General features: G+C 55.1%; 1 protein-coding gene across 3 annotated transcripts in view; it reads right to left on the reverse strand.

The window, feature by feature from the left end:
* DGKZ (diacylglycerol kinase zeta) overlaps nt 1-13,186 on the reverse strand; it is a 48,533-nt gene that overhangs the window by 34,910 nt on the left and 437 nt on the right. Inside the window, exon 1 of one of the 3 annotated variants that reach the window (XM_050974854.1) lies at nt 12,016-12,244. The exons of 1 other annotated variant lie outside the window; for it this stretch is intronic. In XM_050974854.1, coding sequence (XP_050830811.1) covers nt 12,016-12,224 — 209 coding nt within the window. In that variant the 5' untranslated portion in view covers nt 12,225-12,244. Of the gene's footprint in view, nt 1-12,015; nt 12,245-13,186 lie in introns of those variants that run through there. One more of the 3 variants, XM_050974855.1, reaches the window with a different exon arrangement.

Raw genomic sequence — 13,186 nt, forward strand, 5'->3', positions numbered from 1 at the left:
GGGGACGGCGCAGCTTCCCTGGCAGCGGCAGCAGGAGGACACAGGGAGAACACGCTAAAGTGCCAAAGTGGCGATTCTCTCCTGCCTCCTTGGAACTTGGATAAAGGAGTTTGCATGGCTGATGAGAGTCAAGCTGCCAGCCACGGAGAGCCTGTCTTCATGCACAGGAGGTAACTTGCTACTGAGTTAGTCTTTGGTCCAGGCAGGCTCCACAGATGTCTCAGGAGCTTTGTGTCTTCCCTCATCGTGAAAACCCTCCATGGGACCTCTCATAGCCAGGCTGGGGACTTCCCCATCATGCTTCACCGCTGTCTGGGTTCCCCAGCTGCCTCTAGGGACCTGCTCCCAGACAAACACAACCCATCTCCCTTTTGGGGCCACAAAACCCATCTCCCTCTTTGGTCTTTGCAAAGATGAAGGGAAGGTCACGCCAAAGGCCAGCTCACTCTACTGTCACCAGCTATTGTTATTTCGGTCATTTACCCGGGTGATGAGAGCCGATAGCCACACACAGGCAGTCACACACAGGCCATAGTGAGTGAGTCAGGGCGGGTGGCTGCAGCTGAGATCTTGTCCTCTCACACCCTGCCCCCTCCTGCCTGCCCCTTCCTCTCGCCTACATGTCATGGCTAAAATTAGACAGCTCTTCTCCTCTGTGAGTAGGAATGTGTGTGTGTTTGGACTGTGCCCAGTGTTCCTTGGGGCCTGGAGCAGGACTACAGTAACACAATCATAACAAAATGTCACAGAGGCTGCAGCCAGTGTGCCAAAGACAGCCAGCTGCCTTCCCCGATGGGTGTCTTGAAAGCTGTTCATAGAGGGTAGCCAGGCCCAAAGGCTGAGCTACCACCATTGCTGTCATCTCCATCATGGCAGAAAGAGCAAGAGACTTTTGTGAATCAGTGGGAGAGAGGGGTGGGGAGGACACATGAGTGAACCCGTCCATTGCCAAAGCTGCTGAGGATTTCATTCAGTTCTTTTCTCACAACACCAGAGAGGAAAGGGAGCTGGAGATACCGAGGGCAGGCAGGAGGTGTTAACCTCGGTCAGCCCTCTCCGACCTCAAAACTGCCAGCTGATGAAGGATGGAAAGTTCTGCCTCCTTCCCTACAGAGGGTATCTACACATCCTTGAGAATTTCCTTCCCACTGCCGGGAAAGAGCCAGCTGCCACTAGTGGTCAAGCAGGTCCCAGCACCGTCACAACCTCAGGACAGCTATGCTGCCAGGTGCAGAAGGGCCTCTAGGAACAGGCCCCAGTCCATCATTGTTAAGACTCACTTACTGGGACTGGCAGGATGTTTTATCAAAGAGAAAATTAAAAATGTGCTGCAACTAGTCAATCATTCAGAGCCAAGTAGCCTGATAAGAGATATGTGCAGTTCCTTGCCAGCCCCACCTCCAACCAACGAAGCTTAGCACAGAATCACAGAATTATTTGGATTGGAAGAGACTTTAAAGGGCATCTTGTTGCAACCCCACTATCATAATCAGGAACACCTTCCACTAGACCAGGTTGCTCAGAGTCCCATCCAGCCTGGCCTTGAACACTTCCAGGGAGGGTTTAAGCTTCCAGCTTGTCTCCAACTGCCCTATGCCCACCCTGCTCTTCCTGTCCCCTGTGGTCTATGCATAGCAGAGACTCCTGCTGATACCACTTGCTGCTCCTCGCAATCCCCACAATCCTATCTCCCTCCTGAGCTGGCAGGACCTAGACTGACAAATGGAAACAGCCATTTTTTCCAATGGAAACACCATAGAAGGGTGACCACAGTGGATTCCAGGTGGTCCCAAAATCCCTTCCAAGTCAATCTGACCACCAAGAGACCAGGGCATTAATTCTCCAAGTCCCTGGAGGCAGCAGGAGCAGGAAGCCTAAGAGCCCTCTCCTCAAATTCAGTTATGCAAACCTTGCTGCCATTCTCCTCCTACTCCCACTGTTGTATTGCACTAAATAGTTTATTTAGTTGTTGTTTTGCACTGGGTGATGGGAAATTTTACTGAGTATGTTAGGTCACGTGGATGGTTTCTTCCCCTCCCCCATCACATCCCTCTCACACCACCCCACACACCCCCCACCCCCCCCCGTTATACACACCTGGTGGTCTGTCCCATGGGTACCCCTCCCCGGTGGCATCCCATTGCCCACGGTCCTCTCTCCCCCGCCCCCATCCCCTTGGGTATAAAACCTCCTGTGTGAGACTTACACGGCCTCTTTTCTACCTGGGTGGTCTACCAAGAAGTACCTTGTAATAAACAGGTACTTGTTCCCAGGTGGAGAAGAGCGCTTCTCATCTCTTACTTTCGTCTATGCCAGTCCGTGTGGGCTAGAGTCTGAGCTAGCCGGATTTGGACTCATACAAGGCCCAGGAAAACCATGGATTATTGCATCCTGCGACTTAGTAAGCCCTCAGCCTATTAACATGCAGACAGGAGAATGGGTTGTGATGGAGACCAGCAGCTCCCAATGCTGCTGTCATAGGTTTCAGTCTGCTGTGCTCAAGCAGAAACCACTGCTCCAGGCCCAGAGTCTCCCCAGGCCTACGCAGCCCTGAGCAAAACTTTCCATGTGAGGAGATCCTGGTCCCACGCACATGAAACCACATCACAAGTGGCAGCCCCTGCAGTTGTCTGCAAGGGGGGAGAACTGCTCAGCATCCCTGAGAAACCCAGTCCCCAGTGATCTCTCTACACCACAAAGCCTGAGACAGGAAAGACACCTCCCAAGCCATCATCATGACCCTGTGACTAAGCAAAGCACATGCTGATATGCCACACAAGTGGCATTTGTTAACTGTGACCCTGTTAGTGATATCATGTCTAACCTTTGGTTTCACTTTTTCACCTCATGGCAGCAAGTGACTAAGTATTTTTCTCCTGCACCTCACATCAAAATTAAACTAAAATTTTAACAATGTTAAATCTATTATTTCTTGGCTTTGCTGAATGTCAGCTTGTCCCACTGCAACAAATGGGAGGGCAGGAGGAAAAGTTTGGATTTTTTCTCCTCCACCCTTTTTGTTCTAAATGCCCTCAGCATATCTGGTCTTATGCTTCCTTTTCTTCTTTCATCTTAACATCCCCACATCTGCCAGAATCACTGATAGGCTTTTTTCTCCCATCATCCTTCCGAGAGGAGAAGAAGCAATGCCCATGCAGGGAGCAGACCACTGTCCCCCCTTCTTGGAATGGACTAGCACTTTAGCACAAACCAGGGCTGCCTTGCTCTGCTTCCCAAGTTTCTTGGCTCCTCCTCTCATGCCCACAGAGACATTGGGTGCTCCAGAGACTTGCTGTGTGGGAGGAGTAACCCAGACTCCAGGTGCAGAAGTTGGGTGGCTGCCATTATGAAGCTCTTGTGGTACCAGGACACACAAGCCTGTGTAGTGGGGAGTTGGCTGACAGCTGCCTTGGCTGGAGGCTTGCCTCTGAGCATCAGCCAGCCCACAGCAGCAGCTGACCAGTTTAAACCATCAAGCTCACCAGCCACTTCAGGCACAGCAGCATAAAAAAAGCTCTATCAGATGTTTTGCCAATTCCTTTCTTGCAGAAGGGAGGAAAGCAAAACCAGGAGCGATGAGTCAAGGCCAGCAACCCTCTAGAAGGGACATGTCACAACACCCAGCTGAAGTCAGCTGTAGGGAAAGGGCTGGAGTTGCACAGCAGAGCACCAGAGCTCCGAAGAGCAACCGTGCCCTCTGGTGTTCAACCCATGGCTGTTTGGACCTCTCCAAAACCCATTCGCCTCCCCTATGAAGAGCACTAACTGGCCACACCCCTCTTGCTTCCAACACCTCCAACCACAGGACTCCCAAGCAGTCCTGGGACAAGATTTTTGTGTCTACAACATCAGACAAACAAGAGACTGAGTGGCAAACTCAGTAAAGCCTAGGATGCCATGCAGAGAAACTGCAGCAGAAGCCAGGAAGAGCTGTAAGGGTCTTCCACTGTTGCACTCACCCGTGCAGCCAAATCCTGACCAGGCTCATGTGCTGCTCTACAAAGACCAAGGCATAGAGAGCCCAGGAATGGAACCCAGGACTTGTCCCTACCTCCACATCTCCTCAGGAGCACTTGTGAGTGAGGTAATGGCTAGCCTAGGAACTGGCTCCCACACAGCAACTACATCCAAGCAATGGTGATTGTCTCCCAGGTCCTGTTTTTCCACCATTTCTGGCAATCATAGCCTTACTGAACTTCAGACTGTTTCAGGTAAATTTTATTATTTATTATTATTTAATTTAGTCATTTAGTTAAACCACCCTCAGTGCTGTCACCTTAGGTCTTCCAAGCATTCAGCATGCACTAGGTCTAGGTAGCTGAGCATGAGCTCTATGTCCTAGCTCATGCCCACAGTGGCTAGGACATAGAGGAGGAAGAGCTCAACTGACCTTCAATCCAAACTCCAGCAAAACAGCAGCTGCCATGTTAGTCGATCAAAGTCCAGTAGCAAACTACCCTCTAGAACAAAGTTAGTGACACAGGCATAAGGCCCAGCTTTCAGTGGCCTTGGTTAGTACAGACACAAGAGGGTGAAGTGGGGTGAGATGTGGGTGGGAGGGAGGAGAGCTTTTCAAAAGAAATGTTGCAGCAGCTGCTGGGACTGCACAGCCTGTGCAAACCAATAAAAACACCACATACTTATACACCGCTGGCCGGTGCTTTATCCTCCTGGATCCCCATCGGCCGGGCTGGCTGCCCTGGAGACAAGGGAAGACACCTTTGTGGGGCAGGTGGAGTCTAGGGACACAAAGAGAGTGGTCAGCAAGCCGTGAACGCGCCTGGCTGCTCAGCACACAGCACTACCCTCCCCCGCCCCAGTGCCGTCTCTTCACCACATGCTCTCCCCTTGCCTTGGCACTTACAGATCCCAGGGGCTCCAATGGCACCTGTGCCACCACCCATGCTGTCAGCCATGGAGGTCAGTGCAGGCAACACGCCCATTAAGCTGGAGTCAGTAACACCGTTTTTCCCTAATGAGCCAGTCAGCAAACATGAAGCACCACGCTCCTGTGTCCGGGATACTAACCCAGCCCAGTTCAGATGCAGCCAACTGCCCACCTCCAGCCCAACCCAGCCAGCTGCAAGAGAGCACACAACTCAGGGACCAGCGCCAGGCTGGCACAGAAAAGAGAGCCCTCCTTCCCTTCATCCTTCCCTGTGCTGGCCTGGTTCCTGGCTGCCTTCTTTCACCTCGACTGCAGGGTCCATGCATGCATTTGAATTTCAAATAAATCATGAAGGCACTCTCCATGCCTTGCACAGAGAAGCATTGTTTGGGCAGGGCAGAGCAGTTCACCTCTTCCCAACTCTCTGGCCCTTGTGCATGAGCACCAACCCTTAGGAGCCCTGACTACCACCAGCCAGGTGCTGTGTAGCAAAGCTCTTGGTTACCCAGTGCAGACGGGAAGTGTCATTCTTGGGATGCCTCTGACACTCACCTCCACCACATCTGCTTCCTCACTCATTGAAACAATAAGAAAACTTGGGGGCAGGTAATGTTGTTTGAGCCCAGGTGGGGAATCCTCAGCTTCTGCTGGAGATTCTCCTGGCTCCATGCCGACCTGCAACCCTGCCAAGGAGCAGGATACATCCTTCCATGCATTCTGGCAGCTCTCACAGGACAGCAGCCCTGTAGCTTCATAATCCTGCCAACTGCCAAGCTCACATCAGAGCAAAATGTCTGCAGAGAACACCCACCCCACCTCCCGCCACACTTCAGCAGTGGCAGCTGTCATGTGCTAGCTGCCAGAGTGCCCCACACTATGTCCTCTTCTGGGTGACCTCAAGCTTGGGCAGTAAGAGGCTTAGCCCTGGATCTGCAAGGCTCCTGGCCAGAGCTAGGGTAGCAAGGCTGGACGATGTACAGATAATCAGACCAAACTGGAACTTTCACATGGAGGGGATGGCACATGGCCATCTGCATTGCCCCCTACTCCCTCTCTTGGATGGCTACAGGCCACAGCCAGAGGCTGGGAGCTCAGGAGGAGGCTACAAGCCATCTTACGTACTTCTACCCCGTGATTCTCTATCCTCATCCCGTTGGGGAGTCCTGCCCTAGAGTGGAAGTGGGGCCCTCCATAGCCAGTGGTGAGCAGGCAGCAAGGAGTCCCCCTGCTCTCTGGCTCTGTATCTACACCTGGGCTGACAATGGCAAGCAAGGGACAGGCTGTTTGGAACACACGTTTCCTGTGGAAGCCAAGCTGCACCAAAATGAGGGGGAAACCTTCTGCAAGAAGGCTCTATGTTAGTTGCCCTGACCTCCTGGGCCAGCCAGCTGGGACACAAAGCCATAGCATGTGCTGGAGCCAGGGCTGCTGAGAAGCAGGGAAAGAAAGACAGGGTGAATGGAGCTGGGAAAAAGACAAACACTAAGCTCTTGCCTATTGGTGCAGGGTGGGATTTTTACACCCTGGCTAGGTGTCCCTGCATGTGGCTGAGACTAGAGCCTGCCACAAGCTGGCATCCTGCAGTAATGTCAGGGAGCCAGCAACAGCCCATGAGACACACCAAAGGAATCTCCCACCAGCATGGGGCACATAGAGGACAGGGCAGCAGCCAAAGGATGGGACTACCTCCAGCCAGACCTCCTTCTGCTCTCAGAGTGGGGCTTTCCCACCAGTGCCATGTACCTACCACCCTGCACACATGGCTTGGGCAGCATCCTGGAGTCCCCCCAGTGACAGGTCTCCAATTCTCAGAGCTGGGCAGGGCTTCCCTGAGATGAGGCATGCTTAGCTCATATCCCCGGTGGTTCCCTGAACCACTGGGAAGGGCTGACAACTGTCAGCTGGGCAAAGCTCAACCAGGCTATTTCCAGGCAGAGGAGCAATGGTCATAGGTAGAAACTGGAACTGACAGCCTAACCCAAACAGCACAACCTGCCTGGCAGCCAGGGCTGAGACAGGAGGCCCACTAACTCCTACTGTCTGGGACAGCATGGAGTGGGAAGAGATCCTCTCAGCTCCTCATCCTGGTGCAATGAGGAAGAGCTTCCCCTGGGGGCAGAGCTCACAGTTAAGTACAGAATTAGCACCCTAAGACGTCAACCCCTAAACTGCAGGCAGGAGAACAGCACTGGGTCTAACACATATATGTGGTGTGAACAGGACTCCATCCCTGCTGGACTCCAGCCTGGCCAGTGCAGCCTCACTGCTTGCCTTGGCAGAGCTTCACCCTCCACCTGGCATCCTGATGGGGAGAAGAAGAAAGCTTCCCAGCTCCCAACTGCAGCTGCTGCTGGATATGCAGGTTGCAACAGAAGCACAGAGTATACTTTTGTATTACTGGAGAGCTGGCATAGAGAAAGTTCTTGAACTCAGGATTGAAAAGACAGAGCCACTTATTATCCTCAGAGCCTGGTGCCAGTTCAAGAACCAGCAGGACAGGTTTCCCCTATTTCCACGTCTAGCCTGTGTTGCCAAGCCAGATCTGCACCAGAGTCTCTACCTCCAAAAGTCTCCAGGAGAAGCCATTCACCTCCTGCCAGTATCTCATCTCTTCCAAAACCAGATTGTTTGTGGGCCCAAGGGTCAAGGAGTCGTAGCCTGCAGCTTTTGCTCTACTCTTGAACTCAGCATCTCAATGTCAGCACTGGTTTAAAAGAGCCAGCAAGCAAGCGAATGCATGGCTAAGAGATAACTGAGGAGCTTCAGCTCATGGAGTCACCTGGGGAAAAGAAAACAGAGCTCCACTAAGAGCAGACCTGCAAGTTAAAATTAGAGGCTTTGCCAAGTCTCTGGGGAGATTGTCTGCTCCCCAGGCACTGCATGATGATGAGTGAAGGAAATCCTACACTGTGTCTCCCACCACCTGCCAGAGCTCAGGTTGCCCTTTGTGAGAACATTGTCCTCATTGCAGAGGGCTGGCCTCCCTTTACCAGCACCTCCTTAGTCCCCAAGAGAACTCACGCAGTCAAAGAGCTCTAGACTCCTCCTGCTCCTACCACCCACAGCTCTCTGCCTTTCCCCTCTCAACACTGTATCCTTGCGAAGACCCCTCTCCACTCCCAAGGCCGGACTCTCTTCCTATTGTTTTTGTTCAAAGGAGGGAAGCAGTGCCTTATCCTCCCTCCTTTCAGCCCCTTGAGGAGATTAGTGTTTCCTGGAAAGGATGCTCCAACTCCTAAGAAGATTAGTGGAAGGTATCCCTGCCCATGGTGGGGGGGGTTGGAACTGGATGATCTTTAAAGTCCCTTCCAACCTAAACCGTTCTACGGCGGTGATGCTATAATTAAAGGTCTTGACACCTTCTCTGAACAGGCACATGTCACTGTAGCAGTCCCTGCTATGATCTTGGGGAGCTGCCAGTGGGTGCTTGGGACTGTAGATACAAGGCAAGTGGCAGGTAGGGTCGACACCACAGAGGACCTCAGCCTCTGGAAGCAGTCAGACCCCCCATGCCGATCCGTCCCTATCTCACAGCCCCACTGTGAGCTGGCAGCTGTCCCAGCCTGGCTCTGCTGTGAGGCTGCATTGGCTGCCAACAGGTATGGCTGCTCTGCATGCCCCGTGCTTTATTTTTCCCCCGTTGAGAAAAAAAAGTCCCTGAGCAGAGATCACAGAGCAAACTCAGCAGTGGAAACAACTCTCTCGGCACATCCCATCTGCCCTGCAAACAAGCCCAAGTGTCACTGCAGGGGACAGCTGGGGATTCCCACAGATGACACTGGCCCAGGCCCAGCCAAAGCTACCCACCCATCACCTCTGAGCAGAACAGGGAGCAGAGGCTGGAGGGTTTCAGAGCTTGAGGCATACAAAATCTGTATGCATGGAGGAGAAGTAGGAAGAAGATTGCTCAACAGCTAGCTGGCAGCAAGGTGCTTTGTGAAAAAGCTTGTCCCAAGGGAAACACTGCTCTTAGCGTGCCAGCCTGCAGAGCACAAACTTCAGGCTCCTCACTACCATCTGGTCTTCCCCCAGGGCACCTGGGGCTTACCCTACTGCACAGCCTCTCTACTGCACCTGCACCGGGGAAAGTGGGCGCAAAGGCTTGCAGCTTTGAGGGCGCACCCCCACCCAAGAGCAGGGATGGGGAAGGCTGGGCTGCTGTCCCAGTGGTACATCATTCTCAGCTTTCACATAGTTGTAAGCCTCAAGCTGCAAGAAAGACAGTGACAAGTGACGTCCCAGAAAGATGTAGGCGGGTGCTCGGCTCAGTTTCTTGAGTGCCGTTTACCCACAGGCTGTGCCACCCACAAACCTTTCCTGGGGCAGTGGCAGGCACCCCCAGGCTCACCTGCAGGCTCCAGCACAAGACCTGCCAAAGGCTCACAGCCAAAAACTTGGTCTCATGCTCTGCTAGACTACCATCTGCCAGCTGCCCCACTGGTGGCTACAGCCCATACTTATGCTATCGCACCCGCCATTACACATACTTCCTTTGAAGTGGGATTTGTTACAGAAGCTCTGAAGCCCACAGGGGAGATCCATTTCACTGGCATCCCACTTCACTGGCACAGAGACGAGCAAGAAAGAGGCATTGTCCCCAGCATTTACACTCCTTCCCAAATTCCTCCCTGGAAAGGATAAACTGCAGTTCACTCACAACACAAGAAACAGGGCACCTAGAAAGGCAATTTAATCCTAACCACCTCTTATCTGATCAGCCCCAATCTCTTTATCAGCCCAATTAAAAGAATTACCCATCCACAGCCGGATGCATGTATTGTGCACTTGTCTCTGTCGGCTCTAGAGCCAATTACTCCACCCTCCTGTAAGGCAATTACAAGGTACAGAAATAAGCCTGCTTGCAAAACATGGGACTAATGTATCATACCACGGGAGGCCAGTGCTTGGAGGCTCACCTTTCTGTTGCTTTAAACCCCCTGAGGGCTCACCTGCCCTGGAGACAGGACAGGTTCTCTTGCCATTTTGCAGACCCCTGCTCCCCTTTGCCATGCCTCCCAGCGTTGCTACAGGCAGAGTCCAGTACAGGGTGTCCACCTCAGGAGACATCTCTCCTTGAAGCCAAGGCTCTCCAGAGATCCACTCGTGCCAGTGAGCAAATTCCTCCCTATTACCTAAGCTTCCTCTAGACCTGTTTCCCAGCCACATATGGCTCTGTGTAAAGCTCAGAATAGAAGTGGGTACAAACTTCCTCACTGATGACTATTGGAAAGCATTTGGAGGGTAGGGGCTGGCTGTACTTATTGACAAAGGAAGTGTAGCACAGCCTTCCCTCGTAATTCCCTCAGAGGAGGAGAAGAAACTTCATGCCATCCTCTGCTCCAACACTCAGGTGGGCATGAATTCAGTGGCGTGCAGCCAGTTATTCTGCATGACTTCCCATCGAGTTTACCTCCCTCTGGTGTGCGTGGGAGCCCCTTCAGTCTCAGAGGTCCCTGGGAATCTCTCCTTACTACCCTGCAGCTCTGGGTGCTGCATTCCTCTCCCTGAGCCAGGGGGAACTGGGTGCCTCCATCAGCAGCAGAAGGGCAAGAATGCACTTAACCATCCTGTGGCCATTTCCAGCTGTCTTGGTGGGCCTACTGGCCTCCTTCAGCTCCTCCTGCCATTCCACTTTGCCTCTCCCCATGTGTCCGCACTGCCAAAGGTTGTTCACATGTGGAAAACTTCCACTTGGCTCTGATCTACATTGCAGTAACAGCAGCGTGAAGCCTCAGGACTCAGAGAGAGATGCCACACAGCATTTGGAACACGCCAGAGACTGCCAGGAGCTCAAGGCAGCCATTGCTGACCGCTCTGAAACCAGAGCAGAGAACACCGCTCTGTGGTGGAGTGACCTTGCAAGCCATCCACTCCCAGGTCTGGATGGGATGTGGAGGTTGAAATCGGAGCCTTTCCCCTCCATTCAGCATCTGTGATACTACTCTGGTGGCACTACATCCTGCTTCAACCGCTCCCATTTACCAAAAATACCCGTGAAATGCAGAAAGTTCGTCATGGGGGAACCAACACGGCTGGGGGTAAGAGTCATCAACTCTTACCAAGTACAAGGAGAGTATGAGATGATGGGGGCACTTTGGCCTGCAGACAAGTTTCAGGGGGAGCATTATTACTATCTCCATCAACCCGATGGGAAAGTACAGAGAAGAATGGGTCAGATGCTGCCCAGACGTGCATGGTGACAACCTGAAAGAGACCAGACACAGGCTGCAACAATGGAAACTTAATTGTTATTAGAGGAAAAAAATTCCTGAGTAGCTGAAGCACGGGAGTGGGTGTCATTGGAACTTGTGTTCTCTACACCCTGGCAACACTCAAAACTCAACATCAGTAGCCTGATCAAATTCGACCCTGCTTTGAGACAGCAGTGTGGACCAGGCAATCTCCAGAGGTTCCTTCAGACCTCAGTTATTCAGTGTTTTCAAAGACCTCCAAATAACAGAGGTACCAGGCTCTGGTACTTCGAGGTAATTCGCTTACACGGTCCAAATCCCCACGAGGCCAACAGAGAGGCTAAGAGAGGCACAAGGAGCCCAGCTGGCTCTGAGACAGACGCATGAGAAGCCAGAATCCTAGCCGGCAGCACGGGACGAGCACAGCCATCCACCGGCGCAGCAGGACTGCCAATGTGGGAGGCGAAGCACGGGACAAGCGTGCGGGGATGGAGACAGGCAGTTCTGGGCGAGTGGAAGCGAATCCCCAAGAGAATAGGCTCTGATTCCACGGGGACGACAGCATGGGCAGCGAGGGCAATGCTCCTCAACTTCCCATCACTTTTCCCTCCTTTTAAGAGCCTAAAAGGAGGGAAAAGCAAATTCACCCCGCTCCATCCTCACACTCTGTCCCGCATCCCTCTACGGCTGCGCTCAGCCAGGGTCAACCCCTCGACCGGGCCTGGTGAGGCGGCTGGTGGCGGCTCTTTGGGAGCCGGCGCTCCGCTGCCTCCGTTCCGGATGCTCCAGCCGCCTACAGCCAGTCCTTGCCCAGGAGCCTAGCTCCCTCCGGCCCCGCTCCGCCGCCAGGTGCCGGGGCGGCGGCACAGGCACCACCCGGAGCTCGCCCGCCCGGCGGGACCCGCTGTCCCGCCGCCCGCCTCGCCCGGTGCTCACCTGCGCCCGAAGAGCTTGAGGCCAGTGAAGCGCTTGTTGCTGTGTCGGCGGCCCAGCGGAGGCGGCGGCGGCGGCCCCGGCCCCCACTCGGGCTCGGCGCTGCCTGACGCCCCGGAGGAGTCGGCTGTGGCAGCGGCTGTGGCGGCGGCTGTGTCGGAGGAGGCGGCGGAGGGCGAACCGCCGGACGGCGGAGGCCGAGCCGCCTGCATGGCCGAGCTCAGGGCTCGGTGCCGCCGCCGCCGCCGTTCCGAGCCAGAGGAGGGCACCGGGGACGGGCGGGGGGGCGCGGCCGGCTCGGGCTCCCGCCCCACCGGGGCCACGGGCAGGCGGGCAGGAAGTGCGGCCGCTCACCGGTGGTACCGGCGGCCGCGCCGCCAGCGCCGCCTGCCGAGCGCGGGGATCGGGGCTGGCGGCGGAGCCCGTCCCGTGGCCCCGCGCCCGGCGCCGCCGCCTCAGGAAGCCGCGTGTCAGCCCCGCCGCCGCCCCGCGCTCGGAAGAGGTTCGGCGGCAGAAGCGGAGCCTCCCCCTGCCTCCGCCTCCGCCTCCCATTGTTCACCGCCGGACGGAGGGGACGGAGCCGACAGTCCTGCCGCCGCCGCCGCCACCGCCCTCTCCAGGGACCGGGAGCCGCCGCCGGCCTTGTCGCCGAGGCCAGCACCGAGGCTCTTACCCAGCCCGGCGAGCGCCTGCCCCGCTTCTCCCTGAGCCCTGTGACGCCGCTGGCTCAGCGGGCCGCAGCAGGGGCAGAGGTTGGCCCGCTCGCCATGGCTGCCAGTCCAGGCAAAGAGCAGCTCTTCCAGCCCTCCTTTGCATGGAAAATGTGCGGGCCGCAATGACAGCTTCCCCGCTTACCGAGGGCGTGGAGCCCGGCTGAAAACCGGGGCTGTGGGGGCCTGGCTGCCCACTGCACGGTGCTCCTGCCGACCCTTAACAGCCTGGGTCAGGTCCTACTGGCAGACTCAAACACCAGCTGTTTCCAGGAGGGCTAGTGGGGATGGGGACACACTTGCCAGTTTCCCTGAAACCGACAGCTCAGGCAAAGCCGGACTGGCCCGCTGTGCTCACAGGCTTGGCGTCAAAACCGCTCGCGCGGCCCTCTGACATCCTGGCTGGGAGGTTGTGCTGCGCAAGCCCAAGCACTAAGAGAAGAGGAGGGGATTGCGGGCAAGGC

This window comes from Serinus canaria, chromosome 5, assembly GCF_022539315.1.
Source record: "Serinus canaria isolate serCan28SL12 chromosome 5, serCan2020, whole genome shotgun sequence".
In the NCBI taxonomy this organism is placed as follows: domain Eukaryota; kingdom Metazoa; phylum Chordata; class Aves; order Passeriformes; family Fringillidae; genus Serinus; species Serinus canaria.